The sequence below is a fragment of the Galendromus occidentalis genome, unplaced genomic scaffold, assembly GCF_000255335.2.
Source record: "Galendromus occidentalis unplaced genomic scaffold, Mocc_1.1 scf7180000077538, whole genome shotgun sequence".
NCBI lineage: Eukaryota > Metazoa > Arthropoda > Arachnida > Mesostigmata > Phytoseiidae > Galendromus > Galendromus occidentalis.
In genome coordinates this window covers 313,153-334,995 of record NW_003805526.1, presented here as the reverse complement: position 1 = coordinate 334,995, position 21,843 = coordinate 313,153, and the positions used below count along the sequence as shown (strand labels likewise).

The 21,843-nt window shown below is 51.5% G+C and overlaps 4 protein-coding genes across 4 annotated transcripts; 3 read left to right on the top strand and 1 right to left on the bottom strand.

Moving 5' to 3' along the window:
- Positions 1–2,988: 2,988 nt before the first annotated feature.
- Positions 2,989–7,721, top strand: LOC100901997 (protein HID1). Its single transcript, XM_029112926.1, has 16 exons — positions 2,989–3,054; positions 3,190–3,285; positions 3,370–3,493; positions 3,646–3,821; positions 3,957–4,124; positions 4,204–4,268; positions 4,378–4,556; positions 4,669–4,814; positions 4,918–5,065; positions 5,152–5,314; positions 5,449–5,516; positions 5,611–5,775; positions 5,900–6,103; positions 6,191–6,497; positions 6,642–6,741; positions 6,914–7,721. The coding sequence occupies exons 1-16, from the start codon at positions 2,989–2,991 to the stop codon at positions 7,034–7,036; spliced, it is 2,298 nt and encodes a 765-aa protein (XP_028968759.1). The 3' UTR covers positions 7,037–7,721.
- A 153-nt stretch (positions 7,722–7,874) lies between these two features.
- Positions 7,875–9,565, bottom strand: tank (EI24 domain-containing protein tank). The gene has a single exon (XM_003748602.2). It carries the CDS (start codon positions 9,311–9,313, stop codon positions 8,306–8,308), a length of 1,008 nt encoding a protein of 335 aa, XP_003748650.1. The 5' UTR covers positions 9,314–9,565; the 3' UTR covers positions 7,875–8,305.
- An 869-nt stretch (positions 9,566–10,434) lies between these two features.
- Positions 10,435–12,096, top strand: BCAS2 (BCAS2 pre-mRNA processing factor). Its single transcript, XM_003748593.1, has 7 exons — positions 10,435–10,651; positions 10,774–10,937; positions 11,014–11,107; positions 11,218–11,321; positions 11,440–11,539; positions 11,786–11,842; positions 11,940–12,096. The coding sequence occupies exons 1-7, from the start codon at positions 10,559–10,561 to the stop codon at positions 12,006–12,008; spliced, it is 681 nt and encodes a 226-aa protein (XP_003748641.1). The 5' UTR covers positions 10,435–10,558; the 3' UTR covers positions 12,009–12,096.
- A 1,844-nt stretch (positions 12,097–13,940) lies between these two features.
- LOC100903147 (uncharacterized) lies at positions 13,941–20,339 on the top strand. Its single transcript, XM_029112932.1, has 13 exons — positions 13,941–13,995; positions 16,210–16,431; positions 16,708–16,798; positions 16,988–17,072; positions 17,168–17,317; positions 17,437–17,629; positions 17,995–18,117; positions 18,543–18,777; positions 18,889–19,098; positions 19,205–19,437; positions 19,537–19,760; positions 19,848–19,994; positions 20,109–20,339. The coding sequence occupies exons 1-13, from the start codon at positions 13,941–13,943 to the stop codon at positions 20,268–20,270; spliced, it is 2,130 nt and encodes a 709-aa protein (XP_028968765.1). The 3' UTR covers positions 20,271–20,339.
- Positions 20,340–21,843: the final 1,504 nt, after the last annotated feature.

Here is a 21,843-nt window from a genome sequence, read left to right as displayed (position 1 = left end):
CAAGAATCGAGCTAAGCGTACATGCGATACAGAACAGCACGGGGCGCTCAAGTATCTTGAAAGCACATGCGATTTTTGTGAAATGAGTCGGACCGAGGCAGACTCGATAGGGACAGACAAGAGGTAAAGGGGAGCAGAGAGGGGGCGGAGACTCCTCCGTCGTGCTTCCCCTCCATCAAGAAGGTGAACACGAGACCGCTTCAAGTAGTGAATTTACCCTAGTTGACAACTTGACCTGTGACATGCAGAGAATTGCGGAATGATTCCCTGACGATGGCAGATGAGGAGAAATGTAGTTCAAATTTCCGACGGAAGCTGTCCATCGATTCATTGTTCTAGCGGAGCGATTCCTCTGAAGAATTTGTGTATAGCATTACTGTGAATAAAACCAATACATACCGATAAATACGATAGGTGTCTCTGTAATTCCTCCGACTTCTTCATCATTACTATTGAGGATTTAGAACGTTTATGAGTGCCGCGAAACTTTGAATGATTGGTCCCTTCGAGTGTGACGTCTCGAGTGGAGTCGGGAGGAATTCCCGTATCCTCAATGAGAGCGAATATCGAGAGGTGGGCGCAATCATTCGTGAAAGCGATCGGCGGAACCCAAGCAGGCGGTGCACGTTTCTACACGCGAATAGATAGATAGAGATTTACTTTATTGTAAAATAAACTACGGTGTATTTAAATGAACAGACAGAACCCTCTTCTTTCGGAAGCGCCTGCTTGCGCGGAGCGACTCAATGCGCTCCCCGTATGTTTTCCATATGATTGCGATGATGTCAAGATGGAAACGACTTCGCTGTCATCGTTTAACGCATCTGTTTGAATGGCGGAGTATGATATAGCAGTCGAGAAGTCGGGTATCCGCAGAGGACCGAAAGTATGACGCGGGAAAAAAACGCGCAAACGCTGAGCCCAACATCATTCCGTTCAGTCTCTCGCGCTGCCCGGTCCGTTGAATGCAAAAACGTTTTGCGAGACCTTAGCACGGACAGTCTGGAATGCGGCCTCTGAGGAACCAACTACGCCTTGCTGGAGTGAGATAAGTAGCCTCGCCGAAGGCCCCTTCCTCTGCGCTGCACTCCTCCCTCGGCCCAGTGCACCGACTGTTGATAACGTATTGGTAGCTTGATATAGCGCGGCACCGCGCTTGGGAGCCTCTGCCGACGAGCAGAGAGAACCTGCTGCTAATTTTCAAGCATTAATTTCAAAACTTCGCATCCGAAAACTTTCAGAGTCGCGGGATTCAAGAATTGTGCGCGCTCTCCGCCCGAGGGGGTTCGCATGCATTGCGAGAGAGACCGATAACATGGAATTACTCGGGAGTCGGCGAGTCAGGAGCGAGTCACGGAACTGGCATGCGGAGAGGTTTCGCAATTTCTCCCGCAGCGCGAAAAAGCGCGTGGCACAGCGACCGAGGTCGGGCGCCCCGTCCCGAAGATTCCAGCTAGGGCAGTCTGTTGCGCACTTTCCGAATTTCACCGAGATTGACAGGGCTGTACCCGTGCTCTGCAGCCTCCTACCTAATTAAAGATCTGCTCCGGCAACTCTCTGAGGTACTTGGCCGCTCTCATTCACCCCGATCGCCTGACTTTCGCTGCTCGAGATAAGAAGTAAAAACCCACTTTGTATAATGGCGGAATGAGATTTCGCCTCCGGGCACGGTCATCTGAACTGACACGCACGAGACTTCGAAGAGAATGTCGAAGCAAGGAAAATACCAGCCGAGCTTGCAGAGTGAATTTCGGGTGATGGCACGAAGTCCAGCCTCGCTCCATCAGGGCTCATCTCAGTTTTCCTTGAGGATCGGATCTTCCTCAGGGCACGGGTTGTGCGGAAATCGCTCTCCTTCCTCGCGCTCGGTCTACCTCGCGCGCCTCCATGTACCTATATTCGATCTCTATCGCGGAAATCAGGCCGAGTTAGGGAGACATCACCCTTCATCCCTCATTGTGAGAGGCCTTATCAGGAGCAACGATGACGGTTCTGTCCGTTCCCTCTGGTGCTGGGTTATTCGTGATGGAGGGATAGGAGGTTCCGGTACTGCTAGCGGTAGCTCGCCTCGGGTGGCATCCGGTGCGAAGTTCACTTCACCTTAGCACCATCAGCCAGGATTGATTTGACCCGTCAGTCCGAGAATGGATCTAAAGAGCTGATTGTCAGAGCTGATCCGGCGAGCCTTGCCCTGTAGGATCGCCTGGAACGACGGCACATACCCACGAGCATAGTCTGACTTGTTCGCCAGTCGAAGCGGACTCGACTGAAGAGCTGACGAGGCTGCTGATGTGGATCGGGCAATAAAACCACCCAAAAACCCAATCATGGTCGATGTTCTACTCGCCGACTTCGAATGATACTCTCTTGCTTGGTTGGGAACTCGACTGCATTCTCGTTCACAGGAGATGAAGTTGGATTCGTTTCAACCGGAGTGCTTCCCTCGATCCGTAGAGCCGAAGTACTCAAGACTTCTCTCCTCGCGTGCAGGAGTGTCAAAACAGTTCCTCTCGAATACGAACGCTACTGTCGGTACTCCCGGGATTTGCGTTCGCAGGCAGATATCAGGATATCAGGAAAGATCATCGATAGACTCTCGACCCGTCGCGATGAATCTGCCTTCCCGGACACACGGTGAAGGCTCCTCGATAAACCTGAGGACTCGCGCATCACGTCGGAGAGGAGCAGAGATCATCATCGTCAGCGGAACATTCGTCTGCAACCGCTCCCGCTCTCCTGAGCGGAATAGGCTCTCTGGTACTTTATTAGCTCGCGGTCGTAAGCATTCGTTCCCTTCCGTCGCTAAGCCGTGAGGGTTCAGAGTGTGAAGTTCCACCCTCCGCAGAAAAGCACTCTCTGCGGTTGTTCGTTCTCGGAAAAATCGCATGTCTTGTCTCTGACCAGCTGAGCCCTCTGAGTTGACAGCTGGTGAACGGCAGTGAGGGGCCGTATACTCCAGGCTCATCTCGACCCTATCCGATTTTTGCCATGGGCAGTTCAGACTCGAAGCTGAACTTCCGGAAGGCCGTGATTCAGTTGACTACACGTAATCAGGTATGTAGCTCATGCAGAGCCCGCTGTTTTTCTGGCGTATTTTGAGACTGCTGAAACGTCGGAAACAAGACGGACTGGCTCCCCATGCACTAGAGTTAGAGACTCGTGATCGGAGATGAATATCGCTCTTTGCAGCCCATCGACGTGAAAGATGAGCTGTTCTGGGAGCAGCTCTGGACCGAGAGCGTCGACTCCGTGCAAGATATATTCGCCCTTATGCCAGCCGGTGAGGTACGTACGGACATCAACTAGTTCGAACTCCTTTGTGATCGAGAAAATCGGATCTATCACGCTTTTCCAACACCGCCACTGTAGGTTCGAGCTCTCCGTGACGACGCACCCACGAACCTCGCGACACTGTGCTATAAAGCAGTGGAAAAATTGGCTCGCGCAGCGGACACTCTGCTCCAGGTAGACAGTCCTCGCGAACAACAGATAGGTGAGAGGGGAATTCGGTTCCCGAATGTTTTGTGGCTTTTTTGATCTCTTTTTGTTGGAGCCCCTAGCTCTTCGACCCGGGAAAAGTGCTCGAGCTGAGCATGAATCTGTCAGGTCGGTCGACTCAATAGCTGAAGTTCTCTGACTCCCCAGTTCTCAACTGTGTGCGACTTCTGACGAGGCTGGTGCCTTACATCTTCGAAGATCCTGATTGGAGAGGATTTTTCTGGAGTTCACTACCTGGAAGCTCCTCGATTCAGGGTGGGGGACAAGGCGATGGAGAGAATGAGAGCCCTTCGTTGGCTCATACGATGCTGACTTCTCTCTGTGTAAGTATAGAATAGATTCTGTTGTGCCGATGATTGTCTCCTCGATCCAATGATCCCGAGGGGAGCGATTGGCGCAGGGGCGATCCGACTCCGGGGCGACGACCGAAATGGAATGGAACGTGCTGCAATTTTCAGGATTTGTTATTCTGCCCGGACTTCACTGTGCATTCCGCTCGACCTTCGGGAACTTCACCCGATGGTCCGGATGAAATCACGGATTCTTGTGAGCTGATTTGGGAAGCAGGGGTGGGATGTGCAGCTTCTCCGCCACGAAGTGCTCGTCACGATCATAATCGGACTGAGGTGAGTTCACATCGAATCGATCGATCGATGAGGAATTGTCATGAGCGAAACCGCCGAATTAACAGAATTTTCGGCACAGATCTTGAAACTTCTGCTGACGCTGTTCTCGAATACGATGTATCACCCGGCCAACGACAAAACATCGTGAGTAACCGCGATCAGATTGATGGACTAATTTGCTACAAGCTCAAATCTCGGATCTGCCGAAATAAGGGTCACGAATTTTGAGTGAACTCTTTCTCACAATTGACAGGAATCGTTGGCTGGATCTTTTCACATCGGCGGACAATAGACACGCCTTGCCGCTCTTCACATCTCTGTTGAACACCGTTTGTGGTTTCGATCCGTACTCTTCACTTGTGCCGCTGAATCACCTAATATTCGAAGATCATCGAGAACCGTTGGTTGAAGTTTGTCTGCAGCTGTTGATCGGTAAGTAGCTTTGGCGATTCCGGAGTCGAGTGTCTATGAAAAATGCAATGAATTCGGATTCGTTCACGAGGCGATCTCATTCACGGTCATCACGCGAAATTCCGCATTGCAGTGGCTTTGGATCATGAGGGAACGAACAACCTCTTCGTGAATTATCTATCCAGGATTCACCGCGACCATGATTTGGAGTTTGTCCTGAAAGGTTTCACCAGGCTCCTGAATAACCCTCTACAATCAACGTATCTGCCATCCAAGAAGGTGATTCAATTTCTCGATAACAACCCCCTCATCCTGGGAATAAGGGAGCGGGGGACGCCCCGAAAAGTCATATAGATAAACTGACCACTCTCCCGGCCGACAGATTCAGTTCCATCAAGAACTACTAGTGCTCTTCTGGAAAACTTGCGACCACAATCGGAAATTTTTGTTCTTCGTGTTGAAAAGCAGCGAGGTATTGAATATCTTGGTGCCAACACTCTATCATCTGAACGAAGCGCGAGCCGACCCCTGTGAGTGCCTCGGCCTCTGAAGTTCCGGAGAAGATTTATTTCTTCGCTCTCAGAGGTTATGCTGAGGATTCGTACGATTTTTTCAGCCCGTGTCGGACTGGTACACATCGGAGTGTTCATTCTGCTGCTACTCTCAGGCGAACGGAACTTCGGGGTCCGACTGAACAAACCTTATGCTGCATCGGTCTCCATGGATGTTCCGGTTTTTAGTGGAACACATGCCGACCTCCTCGTCCTTGTGTTTCACAGGTGAGAATAGTCAGAGGAGTCATCTAGCATCACGGGTAATGTGGTAATACTAGGGACAAAATACACGTACGGACTTGAAATACATGCGTAAGCGATTGACATCGAGTCATGATATTTCGTATTCCTTTGTGCAGGATGATAACCACCGGGCATGCTAGGCTACAGCCTCTCTTCGACTGCCTTCTAACAATCATTGTGAATGGTTAGTCTAATGCAACGTTCAGAAGTTCCGTATAACAAACTCATGAGTCAGCAAGCTCTCAGCTCGGTTACCGACTCGCATTCTCATTTCGCAGTGTCTCCCTACTTAAAATCGCTGTCGATGGTCGCATCCACGAAACTCTTGCATCTGCTCGAGGCCTTCTCGACACCATGGTTCCTGTACTCGAATCCGAACAACCACCATCTTGTGTTTTTCCTCCTTGAAATATTCAACAACATCATACAGTACCAATTCGACGGTGGGTCGATCCGTCGGAATTCAGCGATCGGGCTCGAATCCTCTTCCCCCTCAGATTCCTGAGCCCTTATGTATGTTTACGCCCCCGGGAGTCTGAGGAATTTCGCTACTTTCTCCCTTCACAGGGAACTCGAATCTGGTCTATACCATCATACGAAAACGGAACATATTCCATCTCCTGGCAAATCTACCCACCGACGGTGGGACGATTCAGAAGAGCGTCGCGACTGGTTCAAAACCAAGCCTGAGCAAACAGGACTCACAGATGCTGTCGGATCAACGAGTCACCGGGGAAGAATCACACATCGTAACATTGGCTGCAACGCCAAGTTAGTTTCTTCGAGAGGACATCATCAGGTTATAAGTCGAATACACGCGGGGTCGATCTCGAGCAATGAGTCCGTTGCCTCCTGCAGGAATCGATAAGATGACGGAGAAGGAAGAAGCTCACAAAATGAGCATTGACATGGAGGGCTCCGCGGAAGGTTCGGAAAGCAAAGAAACCCAGGGGAGCGACGAAACCGAGGAGAGCGAGGAGAAACAAAAAGAGCGCGCGGTTAAAAAACAGAACTCAGTGTCTAGTCAATCATCCAGTCGCGATCAATCAGAGTGGCGACCGACACCCGACTGGGTCATAAGTTGGAAGCAGAAGCTACCTTTGCAAACAATCATGCGACTTCTCCAAGTCCTCGTTCCCCAAGTTGAGAAAATCTGCATCGATAAGTGAGTTGTGAGATTTTACCGACCTCGTTTCTCCAAGCCGCCTGATGCTAATGTCTGAGCTGGCTCCAGGCTCTCAGTCGGGGCTTCGAGGGGATGTGCTCCCTCTCTCGCGAAATGTAACCGATGAGATCTTCCTCTCCACAGAGGTCTCACGGACGAATCCGAGATTTTGAAATTCCTGCAACACGGTACGCTGGTCGGCCTCTTACCCGTTCCTCATCCGATCCTCATCAGAAAATATCAGGTTTGTGTGGAATACGTTCATGAAACGCTCTCAGGGCTCGGATTCCTGAATTAAGTCAATCAACTCAGAACCGTCCTTAGCCTCGCCGCACTCCCCTCTGAGACCTCGATCCTTCTAGAGGATGGTCGTTAGCGAGTCGCTGACTGACACTCCGATCACCCTTCCCTTGCAGGCGAACGCCGGAACAGCTATCTGGTTCAAAACGTATATGTGGGGTGTGATATATCTACGGAATACTGATCCCCCAATCTGGTACGATACGGGCGTCCAGCTGTTCCAGATACAGACTGTCTAGCTCCGAGGATGAAGGTCTCCCATGACGAGTCGAGGCGCTCCTGGCCATCCCTCTTCAAATACCAAGCTTCCGAATCCCAAGCTGTGATTTCCCCCGCCTGCAATGGCGTCTCGAACCCCCATCACCAACAATTCAAACGAATTGTATCGAGCCGGGATTCCTATCCGTAGTTCTCGCACAAGAGAGTTGCGAAACTGAAAAAATCTCAAGTCAAACCGATCAAGGGTCGAGTCTCAGTCAGTGTGATAGCGTGCCGGGAAGAGGGCTTAACAGTCAACAGTCCCGCACGAAATCTTCCGTAATCGTGGCGCCGTCTACGACGGTTGAGGGATCCTTTGCCTTGAGCCTTAAGACGCGCCACCGACTTGAGCCTCTCCCCCCCTTTTTCCCTCCCGGAGCCTCCATCGCGGGTCTCCGACTGTCGGGCATCCCGATTCGACAAGCGAAACGACTTTGTCGACGAGGGTCATCTAGTCAAGCTTTTCGATTTGGGATCGTCGATGAGTCCGGAAATTCTATCCGAAGAAGTTCGTGGCGGCTCCGTTCCTTCCGGCGCTCTTCTCCGCGTTCTCGACGTGTGTTCCCTGATCCCCTGCGGAACGTTCAAAGCAACCTATCGGACGTCTTGGAGCGTCAGACGAGCTTTCCACCGTCACGGATGTCGATCAATAAAATAAGGTCCCCGAGAACACCCCGAATGGACCATTATTTCCGGGAGGCTGTCAGCGGAATGGTGGCGAGAGAGGATCAGACGGCTCGTTTTCGATCATAGGTTCAAGAGAAAAGCCCCCTCGAAATGAAAACCCAGCACGGAAAACATGTATAAAAATATCAGTAGATCTTTAATACATCGTACGTGATCCCTGTGGGACCACTTGTTGGCGAACAATCTCTATGGTAGGTGGCGGAAGGTGTATCTCGTTCAACAACTTGATCAGGTGGTGCACGGGAGCCGCATGACGGGTTCGGAAAACTCCCAACTCATATTTTGATTTATTCATAAGGGTATTTCGATGTTTGGGCAGTGGGTACGCTGCATAGCACAACTATTCAGAAATCAGAAGCTATTCCAGAAACTTTTTTCTGCGCAGCAACAAAGCTTCTCATCTGTCCCTGGTAAACACCGCGATGCTAACTAACTAACGTTAGCTCTACTTAATCACACTTGTTGAGTTTGGTCTGCGCTCTGGACGCGACGATGTCTATTGAGCGTTCGGAAACAACTTAAATCACTGTACATACAAGAATATCGATTGGCTGAAAAGCGCTTCATTCGCGTTTTCTAGACGCTGTTGGAGGAGCTATCGCGTTCTGTTGGTTCATTCTCTTTATGTATCTGTTGAATATCATGTTCGTCAACCACAAGCTAGGCGTGAACAGGTGGAGTGGTCGCATTTTCCGCGGTGTCGTCACGGCCTCAGTTGCCGAAATGATGAACAACGGAAACAGAATTGCGAACAAACAGCCGGCGATGAGCCGCGATTCTGATATTGATGTCATCACGGCCAGGGGCATTCCGAAGCCCACGAAGTACGGCCAATTATCCTCGAGAGCGCTGAGTCGGTAGAGGAACTCTCGGCCCTGATTGCACCATTTGTATTCAAACACGTAGAGACTGTACAAGATCGAGAGGTGCAAGAGCCCGATGATCTGGCCGATCGGTGCGATCGGGAACAGACACACCAGCTGGGTCTGTATCAAGAAAATCACTTGCACCGAGTACGAAAATATACTATCGACGATGAATCTCTTCACAGAGTGCAACGCTTGCGGTCTTCCCCGCAAATGGCGGTACGCCTGGTCGGCGATGTCCAGAAACCAGATGCAATTCACGATACGGGTCAGGATGAAGACGGGCATGACCCAGAGGAAACCGAATACCGCGCTCAACGTCGGTTCGAGCCAAGTCCATATACCCGACGTGCTTCCTTCGAGCACAACTGACAACGCCATCTGAAGTCCGGGCAGCAATGCATAATTGAAGAGCAGGAGACTGAGCATGAAGACGCCGCCGTTCAGTAGACAACACTGTATCAAGCGGTGGATTATCTTCGGTCGAGCGTTGTTCGATGAAGGCGCCGTCTTCTCTTTTTGCTGTCGTCTACGCAAAGCTAATGCTGTGAAAGCCTGCACGTCTTGAGCCACCTTACTCGAAATTGTATCGTTTTTCTCTAGCCATCGGGAATCCAATTTGCCGATCGCCGCTATGCCCCATACCGCGTCACGGCATCCTATGAGCACTCCGGAGACAACGTCTCCTATCACTTTGGTAGCCATGGTCTGGACGGTCCACAATCGAGTTTCGATGATAAGGAGAAACGAGTCGCACTTCTCCAGGAGAAACGACGCATTCAGATCTGCTGCTCACTTTCCTTGTTGTAACTGCGCCGCCATGCGCTGGCGGAGAGAATCTTGGCGATTGCTTCTTCTCCGATTCAGAGATCACAGTAGGAGAACACGGCGCAACACTAGCGAGTTCTGTGATCCAACTGTGTCGGAAGGTTCATCTTTTCAAACTTGACGTTCGAAGCCTACGGAGTAACACAGCTGTTTACGTGCGTAGTTCGACCGCATACGTAAGAGGGCGCTGATGGTTTCAACGGAACCGGAGGAACGGAATCTTCACCAATCGTCACACGCCCAAGCACAAGCCCGGAAAACGCTCAGCGCCGAAAGACCAGAGATCGCAGTACGCATCGTGTCTCTCAGGAACGCAAGGGATTGGGACCTTTTGAATGACTCATGAAACGGGACGTCTTTGACTGCGCTCGAGCCGGGGTAAAAAAAGGTCGGAATGATGGTTCGGCGACACCGAAAGAGCGGTGGAAAGTAGCTTGAGTTCGCCGCCCCACTCGGACGCTCGAACTTACGCTGGGGATAGCGGGTCCCGCTCCGAAAAAACGCGCCTCAGAACTCGGTGAGAAGCTGACGATGATCTCTGACTGATGCGGGTCCGGCCCGCGAGCAGCTAGTCGAGAGCCGACCGTCGCGGCGGTCCGAAGTCCCGATCCAGAGAGACATAATTTCACATCGCTAGGCTCCCAATGGGAAGTTTCTTCCCACAGGAGAAATTCCCTCCTCATCAGAAGGTTCCCCGACCATCGCAGCAGATGGACGAAGCGAATCGAGAAATGCCGCACGAGACCCATCCGCCATCCGCGAGCTCCCTTCTTGAGAGCTTCCGATTACAGGATGGATGCGGTGGGATATTTCCCCTTACAGACAATACTCTCCGCCGTATGGGAGTGGGGGGTATGATATTCGCTCACGGTTCTTCCCTCTGCGGATGAAAAACGCTGTCCGTGTACAAGAGCTGGCCTCCATATGACCGGAGTGAGGAGTTTTGGGGTTCCGCTTTACCAGTGGAGGGTTGGAATTTACCCAAGTCTAGCGATCAGGAGAGAAGACCGGCTTCGAGAATTTCGAACACAAGCTGGACCCGAGTCAGACCATTGTGCGATTCGCTGTTAAATCCTCGCAAGCGATTTTCGAGCGCTGTGACCGTGATTATTCAGATCTCTGATGGCGAGCGCTGCAGCAGGCGACGTTGCCGTCGTTGTCGACGCTTTGCCGTATATCGACCATGAGTATGACGAAACCGGGGTTCGCGAGGCGGTATGTTGCCTATAGACGTTCTTCCTATGACAGTTCTAATTCGATAGCCTGCTTTTTCCATTATTAGTGCATCGAATCTCGGCATGGATTAAATGAATTCTCATTCCCCCCATCTTCGTCAGGTCCTAGCCATGGTCGAAGAAGAAACTCGACGGTACCGTCCTACGAAGAATTACCTGGAGCACTTGCCTGCTCTGAAGCTACACGAATTCGAGACGGAAATCCTCAGAGCCGAGCTGGAGAGGCTGCAAGCTAGAACACCCATGGATATGATATCCATGAAGAGGTTCGTGTCCCGCCGGATTGAGACGAGTCATATATTCCCATAACCCTTGGTATTCTCTAAACCTCCGCTTTCGTAGGTACGAGCTCCCTCCGCCACCCCATGGTCGGCACAATGACCTTCAAGCTTGGGCAGAAGCTGTCGACAACTCCCATGCGCAGCTGGAACAACAGGTTAGGCCTTCCGAGTGCCTCTCATTGGATTTCTCAACGATCGGCAGCGTCTTAGACCCAGATACTCCATCCGGTAATATTGCCCTTGAACAGTTGGTTAATTCCTGCAGATAACTCGTATCGTGAATCTGGAGCTCCTGGAGAAATACGGAGCGGAGTCATGGCGCGGACACATTGATGTGTTGGTCAATATTGTGAGGGATCTGCAGAGCAGGTGCGTATCCATAGGGTGTACTCGATCAGAATCCCCGGAGCGAGGGCTGGGTCCGAGCCGGCTGGGAGAAAATAATCCAGATATTCATGAATAAAGAATTTCAATACCTTGTCATCAGGCTTCAGGACGTACGCCGCAAAATCCAAGACATCCACTACGAGCGAAAAACAAGGCAGACTGAAGTCGGAGACGAACTCCGACTCCTTGAGTCCGAATGGGTGAGCTAATACTCCCGACAAGTGAGCCATCATGCAATGAGTCACGGATTCGGCTTATCCAGGGCCGTCGCTGCTGAATCTGAACGTTGCATCGTATCGAGATAATTCACATGGCACATTGTAGTTTTGATGCACATTCTCTGAGAATTAGTCTCGGATCCATACGAATACGCATGAAATTGGAAGCAGTGCTCATATGTTCAAGTCTCAAACATCGAAGATGACACTCTACCCATTTGGTTTCAGGTCGGTCTGGTCTCGAAAAATTATGAAATCGAGAGAGCTTGCGCTGAATTGGAGAAGGTGCGGGACATTTCTTCTGTAGCGAATGAGTGGAGAGAGATGCCTTTAAGTATAATTAGAACCACGGAGCACCGATTGACGAATTATCGTGTTCTAGGAGATTCCGGGGACGTCTAAGGACGATGAAACACAGGAGCCTATTGCCAAGAAGACCCGCAGCGAATAGTGCAGAGAGGTCGATTGAAAACATCATGATAATCTTGTATAAATACGACTTGTAAATAGCCGCATCCCTCGATAAACCGAGTATTCGATTCCTCTGGAGATCTTTTCACTCCTTGGCGCATGAGAGTCGCCGTGTCTTCATCATTTGTCATCTTCTGTCGAGCCAGCAATTCACGCCTAAATTCCTCCCGTAGAGGCTCCGAAATCGCTCTGGCAAAGCGTTCGAGGGCATTTCTCATATCGCCAGGGGAAGAGTGAGGATGGAGGGAGATCGGAGAATGTGGACACACTCTCGACAGGTCTCTTCACCACATCGCCTGATTGCTCCAAGTCCTTATTCCTTCGGGAGGAGCTTAGAATCCCTCTTCGCCATAGTCTCTGTCGCTCTCGCATGGCGGGGATATCGAGGCTGTAGCTCAGCGGGACATTTGGGCAGCCGTGGGGTCTGGGGAATGGGAGATGATTCTCGGGTCTGAACCGGGAGTCTGAAGCGAGAATGGGGTCTGAACCGAGAAGAAACGGTGGCTCATGAGGTTTGGATTATCCAACGATATTTTGCTTCCATGAATAAAAGTTTACGTAATCATACACTACGTATTATGAAGGGCATGCATGTCGTCGGGTGAACAACATAACGAAAAAGAAGCGGGAGCAGGGGCTAACAGATATGGTCAGCTTTGCAATTCGACCGCCGCGACGGGTTGTTGGGGGGTTAGCGCGTCTGCCACCTCGCTACATGAAGAAAGCCGCGAAAGGCCGCTTTCACTTGAAGAGGTGACGCCACACGCGTGGGAAGAGGTTCGGGTTCGATCCCCACTTTCGGCCAGACTGCTTTACGGGCTCTCGAATATATATGCGTCCCGGACCCGTCCTCGGAAGCAATGCCTGAACGGTGAAACCACCACGTAGATGTTAGGTTGTGGCCGGAGAATATATCGGGATGGGCAAAATGCCGCGATCCCTGAGCCATTCCCTCCTTGCGGCATCTTCCAGAGTCTCCGGAGTTCGTCCCAAGCTTCCAGCCGGCCGAGGAAGCCAGCCCAGTCATGGAAGTCACGTTACGCTCTGCCTCTCGGGCCAAGCAGGAACATTTTTGCGGAAAAATCACTTTCTCGCAGGAGATTCTGAAGTTTTCAACTCGAAGAACACAAATCGAGCAGAATGCGTGCCGCCGGCCGCGATCTGTCCGCCAACGCTCCGACTGCGAGCTGCGCTCTCGACGAGCAGAGGAAAGGACCGTTTCGAAATTCCCGCGAAATAAATTAATTTTCGCAGCGTGAGAAGGTACGACTTGGACTCCGAAGCAGCCAGAAGTACTTGATTCTGTCCCATCGTTGCCGACCTATGTTGCACCGTCAGCCTCACATGGACGGAAGTTCCTTAACTCCCCCCATAGAGACGACACAGAGTTCGCGCAGTAGCTCCAAACGACACAGGAGGCGACGGCAGGGCGAATAAATCGCAACTATATGTGCGTGTCGACAAGCGGATCATCCCTCTCCCAGCGGAACAGTGAGGATGGTGTCAGAAGCGCCGTGCTACCCCATTTCGAGGATCTCGCCCCATCGACAGGAGCGGCGAGCGAAAGAGGAAAGGGCTTTTCGAGCAAAGGGCCCCGCGCAAGTCAGGGCCCCTCCGTCCTCTCGCTCTGGAGTCCGATATCCTATGCAGGCAGACAGGCAGGCTTGTGGCGGACGACGGAATGCTCCCGACTTGAGGGCCATTCTTTGGGCCTCACACTAATCAGGCTTCCCGAGGATTTGTTCGCACTCCACAAGGTGCAGTGAGACTAGGAGAGAATCGAGGGGGATGAGGCAAGCCCATCCCATGTTCAGTGGGCAGGGCGAACGCCTAGGGCCGCGGTGCTGACCGATCTGACTGAGTCCCCAGCAAGTCCCCAAATCTAAGCAGCAGCACCATGGCGGCTCACGGCATGGAGTTGTCGCGGTGCCGAATGCGCCGTGTCGGATGCAACGCCCTCAAAAACTGTGAGTAAATAGAGCTGGTCTTCGAAGCTTACTGAGCCGTGGCTCTCTTGGTTTGTTGGGCTTCTCTGAACAAAAGCAAGAGAGGTCACTCGGGTTTGCCCTTGCAACGCTTGCCTCGCGGTGCGCCATTACCTCTTTGAGGAAAAACCTATGGATATTGATCGAGATAGTGGATCACGGTTGTGGGCGAGCTAAGTGCAGTCTTTCTAGCCCCGTTAGGGGCGAAATACCCCCGACGGTGGAATTGCGGGCAGTAAGGAGTGGAATCAATGGGAACGCCGAGCACTATTGAGAGCATCGTGCATTTTTTACGAGTCTCCGATTTTCGAAAGCCATGAGGCATGGGATTTTGCATCCTCTCGCTGCTAGCACGTAGCCGGATATCGCTTGCAACATTCGCATCTCCACTCTATGCACGGCGAGGGCTGGTGCGATCTTCAACGAACGCTGAGATGGACTCCCCCAGTGAAGCACGAGGAACTTCCGAGGAGCCGATGCAAGGGGTCGTGGTGCAATCCGAAGCTCTTGCGCCTTGCAAGATGGTTTGCAAGCTCCGGATGATGAGGGAAAATATGAAAATTCTCGCTGCTGCCCGTGCTGAGCTCCCTTGTCAAGGAGCTATCGCCCTCCGGAATCCCGGGCTTTGATTATTCCAGGAGTGAGTGTTCCTTCGTGTAAGACACGGAGTACACAGCGGACGACTGATCCGTGAGTCTTCGGGAAAATACAGGATTGAGAACCCGGTTCAGCGGCTGAAGGCAGCTCGATAAATGCCACCGGTGAAAAAGATGGAAGGACACCTTGACGCGATTTTGTTGCCGCGGGGGATCAGAGGATCTTACTGACTGGAGGGGATGCGCGCTCTCCGTTCATGTATTGCTGAATTGGTATTCTTGGAATTTTTCGTGGGAAACGTCAGTCGGCCAATGTATAAGGAAAACGGTAGAGGGATCCCGTATACATGCCGATTATCTGTATCACATTCTGTTATGCTAATCCGGCGGTTTCTCGCCGCGAGGGCTACATATGTCACGATTCCCTCGCTGCCGAGAGAACCGTGAAATCGAAGCGCTTCATCCATCTAGTGCGAGGGAAATCCTTAGGCAAGACTGGGCTACCAATACGAATACAAACCCCTGTGTAATTTTGTAGATCTCCAGCGGCAAGGGGCGAATGCCCACCGCAGCGATAGCGGATGGGCGATTCCAAAGATTCGATACAAGTGTCTACAGGAAGCTCATTTCTCCAGAGACGATATGATCGCATTTTCGAGCAGACAAATCAATTTCCGCCCTTGACGATGCGCCACCCACTCAGGATGGGATACGGAAATTCGAATTCATTGACGTGCTCTGCTTCAGTGCCTCGGCGTCATTATTCTTCCCTGGCTCACCGAATTGTAGCAGGGGGGATTTTTCTTTCGGGACCGAGGCGCCAATTTTCTTATCGCTCCCTGATTACTTGTCAACACCGATCGTCAGCCCTGCGGGCAGGTGAGCAAGATGGCCCGACGCGGCAGGCGCAGCTCTCAGTCAGCAGCTCCGTCGGAGCAAACGAGATGTTCGCATGAGGATCTTAAAGGCTAGAACGAGCTCCTGCCGAGCCTTCACCGTCGAAGTGACGACGACTTCGAGATCAGAAAGGCTTCAAGCGAGCGAAGCGGGAGAGAGAGAGAGAGCAATATCCTTCCGCGACTGCGGTTCTTTGTCGATGACATTCAGCACAGATTTCGAGTCGCAGCGAAGCGGCGAGAGGTTGGAAAAACTCAGGCCTCCGAAGCTTCCCCACTAACGGTGCTGGGGATGTATAGTTGTCACGGTCACCTAGCGGCCTACGACCGGAGTGATCTCGGCAATCTCGACCGGCTGGCCAGCAACAAACTGTCCGGGAATCGAAGTTGCTCGCCTTCTCTCGCGATACGCCAAGCGTCTCATCCCCAAGGTTTGCGAAAGTCGTCTCGTTGATGACGTCCAGATGCGACGATTCCACCTCGAACTATGAAGAACACTTATTTGGCTTCGATTAGGGAAAGAAATCATCTCAATCCAGATATGACTTCCGAGTAGGCTTCATAACGCGCAGAGAGCTCGATTCTCTATGCAACAAACCGGAAAAATACGGATCGGGCCCCTCGAACCCGAATTCTACCGCCCGAACGGAGCGGGGTGTTTCCCAACAGCGAAACCTCTGTCTAACCAGGTTTTTTGTTCCCAGGCTTCTACTGCACTGTGGGGTTGATTTGGGCTGATGGGGATTGCGTCTTCATCACCCCCCTCCAACAGCCGAAAAATCAGCAAGCCGTTCATGGAGCTGGCGGACATATCCACGGTGCTCACCATCAGGTTCACTTCTGCGGACACCAAGTTCTTGGACTGTTCCGGACGGTGCATGGCTTGTGCTATAGCAGTCCGAAGAAGTGGCCGCCGTGCATTTCTGGTGAGCAGCGCGACCGTTTCGCATGAATGTAGCTCGAACCCTCTCTTTTAGTCGTACCAAGGGGCGAAAACGATAGTAATGCTTCAAAAATATCGACGCTTACGGGGGATGAGCGCAAATGATCTGATTGATGCATGAGCGAGCAAATGCTCGACTCCGGCCCAAGCCATCGGCTGCAGCCAGCTGCGGCCCTGAGAAGTCTGGCGCGCTTGCTAGACCACCAGCCGCCGTCGCCGCACGTCTGTGTCTAATGGTGCTCGCTTTCTCTATTCGCAGTCCTGGCTGAACGCGTGGACGATGGGTCACTGGAATTGTCCATTTGGAGGATGAATGTGGCAGTCGCCGGTGGCGTCTCTTTCTCAAAGTGGTTCGTATCAGTAGGGAACACGGTTCCGGTGTGACGTTTGCGTCCCACCTAGGAGAAATAGACCTCTGATGTTCCCTCGCTCGTGTTTATTCGATTTGCTTGGAGTATCTAGGATGCTCGCCCAATCGTGAATTCCTCAGAGCTGGAAAAACATCCTCGAAGTATTTACTCATATGTTGTGCCTTCCAGGAGTGTTCTTGCTCTGCCTCAACTGCCAGTGCTTCAAGGATGTTTGTGGCACCCCGAGCGAAGCGTGTTCTGTCTCGTCTTTAAAGTGAGTGTTTTTTTGCCGATGATTGCCGACAAATGCACAACGTGATTGGCCACCAAAGCTCGGGGTAACGTGAAATTGTTCCCTCTCTTCCGTAGGATTCGGCAAAGATATACGTTATCAACGAGGAAAGTAGCGACCTGCAAGAGGTGAAGACTATCACCCCATTCGCGGGGTCGCGGTTCGTCTGCGGCACGTGGAGCAAGAACGGGAAGCGACTTATCTTAGCCACGGAGTCGACGCTAGTGGTACGTGACATTCCTGTGTCCGCAAAAATTGATCTCAAAATTCTTTCCGTTGTCCATCTTGTTGGAGCTCTCGGTCCATGTCTCATTCAAGGACGAAACCCTAACTGACGGCCTTGCAGTTCTATAACATCCCGTGTGCGGACATGGAGCAAGCTGAAATGGAGGTCATTCTCGGTCTCGAACGGGTTTGTTGCATCGAAAGCATGGACGGCGAACGGTTTGTTTGCACGGTGGAGTTGCCCATAGACTCAATGGTTGCCCGCAGCCGCTCCGATAGATGTCTGATTGATCAACAGACAGGACACTCGAGGAGTAAGTTCCAGCAGCTAAGGATAATAATCGACGGGACAGACAAGACGCCCCGCCGTATGTAAGCCCATCGACACAGTTGCGAGGGTTGGGGGATTGGAACGGCCGAATCCTCATGCCGACACCTGATTTCCATCATGGAGCACAGAGCGAGCTCGAAATTGATGTCGATAATGTGACATCAGCGTGAATTGCGCTGGAGCTTTAATACTTTCGGAGCGGCGCTGACAATACGCCCGTTACGTGACTGTACTACGAAGCAGGGACGAGCTCTCAGCGCCGGATCTCACGACGGTTCCGCCAATGTCGCTCTCCGAATACGTCGGACCAATCTGCTCGACGAAATCTAACTCGGAAGTGTTTCACAGGCGGCCTGGATTCCATCCTAGGCATGCACGGTGAAGGAATAGAGGGAAGTTCCCAACTGTTTCTTCTACAATGGAACCCGGATACGGATAAACCAGAAGTCCGTAGCTGGGACGAGCTCTATGGTGAGTGGAACTCTCAGTCTCTAAAACCAGCCCCCCCCCCCTCTTTACCCCTCCCGTGTCTGCTTGCGAAGTATCTCGCACTTCGAACACTCAGCGAGGATTCCGTAATTCTGTCTTCTCTCATTCCGCTGAGAATCGTCGATAGAGCGCAAGAAAGAAAGTACGATCGCCTGAGGCACTCCTCGCTCCTCCCATACGCTGAGTCGATTGTTTTTCTGAAGTTTTATTACGAAACTCTTAATTTCGCCTCGTAAACTTCCGAGCTCAATCAGCTAATGCTCGGAGGATATTCCGAAGAAAGGGGGAATCGGCGATCCCCTTTCCCCCCCACACTTTCCGATCCGTTTCCTCGCAAGTTCATGATGCCCTTACCGTTGAAGAACTCCGAATTCTTGTTCTAAGCATCTTGATCGCTTCCCGAACAGGAATCCTATCCCCCGATCTTCTTGCTGTGGAGCCACAGACGGGCCTGATCGTTGTAGGCTCGAATTCCTCAAACACCCTATACGTGTACGGTGTGGCTGATGAACAGTTAGAGAAATTACACGACATCAATCTGCTGCGTGAAGAAAGGCCCAAAGGGGTCACAATCCATAATCAGGAGGCCCTACTGATGATGGCAAAGGTGCCCTGTGAAGAGCGTCAGATGGGTTTGTCAAGGTCGGTATCTAGCCCGCAGTCTTCCCCAAAGAGATTTCCGGGTATCGTGAGCCTCGGCTCGAACCCGCCACGAGCTCGAATTCGGAATTGAAATTATTCCCTCTCCCGTAGGTCCGAGTTCGTAGAGTACGAGGTGATTCTGCGATCGATACCTTTGTCGACGGGTTCATCTTCGGCGGGTCCATCGGCTTGCACGCTCCGCACTCTGTTAGGTCAACACGCGAAGAGCTCAGTTTCACTGGATTCAACGATCTCCGACGGTGGGCCGGGGGTTCGGGGTAGGGCGGCATCAACGGCCAGCTCGAGTCACATGCTCAACAGGTGAGAGCTCCACGATGCTGAGAGTTTTTTTCATGATTGTTTTCCGGTCCCGCGTAGACCGAACTCGCCTAAAATGGATGAATTCATGCGCTTCTTCCTCTTCCAGGGCACACCACATAGACGGTGTGCTCCCGTTGGGAGGTGACTCTCAGCCGTCGTCAACGATGACGTGGCCCCGCGGCATGTTAGGAGACTTGAAAAGCCACCTGCAACACGGCGGAAATCCTCCTCCGCAGAGACCCATGAGTGCCCACGCCAACCACCATCACCACCAAGGGCATCCTCATTTAGGCGCACAGTCCGAGGGACATTTGGCTGCCGCAGCGCAACAGGCAGGAGGTGAGCTCTTCATCCCGGGAGGGAAAATTTCTCTACCTCGTTGAACTATGTCGATCCTGTCACCGAGCCCGCGCTAACTTGCGTCGTTTGTGTTCACAGGCAAGCTCTTGGACGACCTCAATAGCTTGCTGCACTTCAACGACGGAGTGCGTGACTCAAACCATTTGCCAAACGACATGCTGGATTTGCAGTCTCTTCTGTCAGGAGCTGGAATCTCGTCAGATGCGCTCGGCGCCATAGGAGACGATCCTGATTACCGCAAATTGGCGGGATATCACGAGGAGCTGTTCAAGCGAGCGGCTTCCGGCTTAGACATCGGCTCGGTGAGCGCGTGGATTCACGAAATTATTCCATGAGCGAGCACATTTTCGGAGGCGAGCCAATAACTCACAACTTGAATCAAGTTGCAGATGGGTGCGGATGTTCGAAGGAACAACACGCTTCCGAGAGAACACGTCCGCGAGAGGGAACCTCATGTGCGGTCAGATTCCTACCCTGGTGATGGAGGTGCTTCAACGGCCAATGCGTCCAACTTCAATGCTATCTCTGCTCGTCTGGTCCGTGAATACGTAGGCTAGAAACAATGAATCGTTCGCTAGCCGATTCAAGCGCACACCACACAAAAACTCGGGAGTTACAGGTTTCAGAAATTCGGTCTTTGCGCTTTGCAGGTTTCTCTAGAGGACTCCATCGCTGGGATGACTAGAACTCAGACCCGAGAGCTCCAGGAGATCAAAAACGAGTTATCAGCTATTCGTCGACTGCTAATTTCCGTGTTGTTCCACGTGCTACCCGGAGAGGCGAGGTCGGACGCTGTGTCCAAGTATACATAGCCAAAAGCTGAACGAGAAATCTCACCAGAGGCAGACTTCGAATCGCCGCCGCCTTTACCTCCGCGCAGATCTTCGAAAATGGATGAACAAATCAAATGAGCATTGAACGTAGTCGGTCGTACCAATAGTAGCAATAGCACTCGATAAGCTCTCAAGCAGACAGACAGACAGACAGACAGACAGACAGACAGACAGACAGACAGACAGACAGACAGACAGACAGACAGACAGACAGACAGACAGACAGACAGACAGACAGACAGACAGACAAACAAACGAACTCTACTCAATTTTGGCCGATTGTAATGGCCAGTCGTGTCGCGTCAGATCCACCACACCCCAGGACGTAGCACGGATCAATGGTCCATGATGATGATGACCGATTGTTTGACGAAACCGCAGAATGCAAGATTAACATTTAACAGCCAGTGATACATACAACTATAATACGGCGTCGGGGTCACGTTGATTGAATGTGCGCTGAAAGACGTTGAGAATGAGAACGGCATATGAGACAAAGCATGAAGATTGAAATGTCACAACAATTTTGCGAGTCGAGTCCACGAACATTATTAAGACAACCATGGAATTTTTGCGACATGGAGAATATATAATGAAATATATATTCGAAGAAGGAAATCGGAATCGCTCCTCGGACGTTGCGTGCAATGTATCCGAACACAGTCGTTTGAAGAACCTTCTCCCAACTCCGAGTAGAGGACGGACAGGCGGACCGAGGTGTCAGAAAGAGGAGAAGGGGACGACGAACAAGGAGTAGGAGGCAAGGAGGGGGAGGAGGAGAAACAGGAGATGAAGATCAACTCAAGAGGTGCCATAAAGTCCAAACTTGGACGAAATGTATTGCTCATCGATAGATAGTTTCTTGGGACCGGACGTCTCGTAGAAGCGTTTCCGAGCGACGTATAGCCGCCAACAACAACAACAACTACTACTACTACCTATTATTAATACTAATAATAATAATGATAATAGTGACGATGATAATAATACCAAAACAAACTCATTGAGGACGACGCGAGAGCTCCGAGTAGTGGAAGCAGCGCGACTGGCAGACGATGGACACAGTTTCGCAAGGAAAAATCACAAAGCCTGAAGTGCCGCGACAGTATTCGTCGGGCATCTTCGGAGAGCTATTTTATAAAAACTATACTGAATCAGCTAATTTCGTCTTCTAAAGTTGCCTAAGCCAGACGACAAGCTTCACGTTTTCAATTCTCCCGACACAATAATTGCTCTGTGGTCTAGAAACCGTTCTCACGCTCAATCAGACTTTCGGAAGCGGAGTTCGTTTGAATTTTGTTCCTCTCGATCCTCGGAGTCGCTCATTCAATGATGACAGTCATTCAATCGAAGCGCGATTGAAGCGAACCGCTCAAACAGTCCGATTTCCTTCCCTGAACATGGTCTTCATGAGGCTGTTCTGGACCGTTTTACTCGACCCTCGAAGATGTTTCGTTTAGATGATATAAGTAATTTATGCAAGTTGGAACTTGCACCTCGGCGACTCATACGAACGGTAGCCTCTAACAAAACACTCGACTCCCCTACAAAT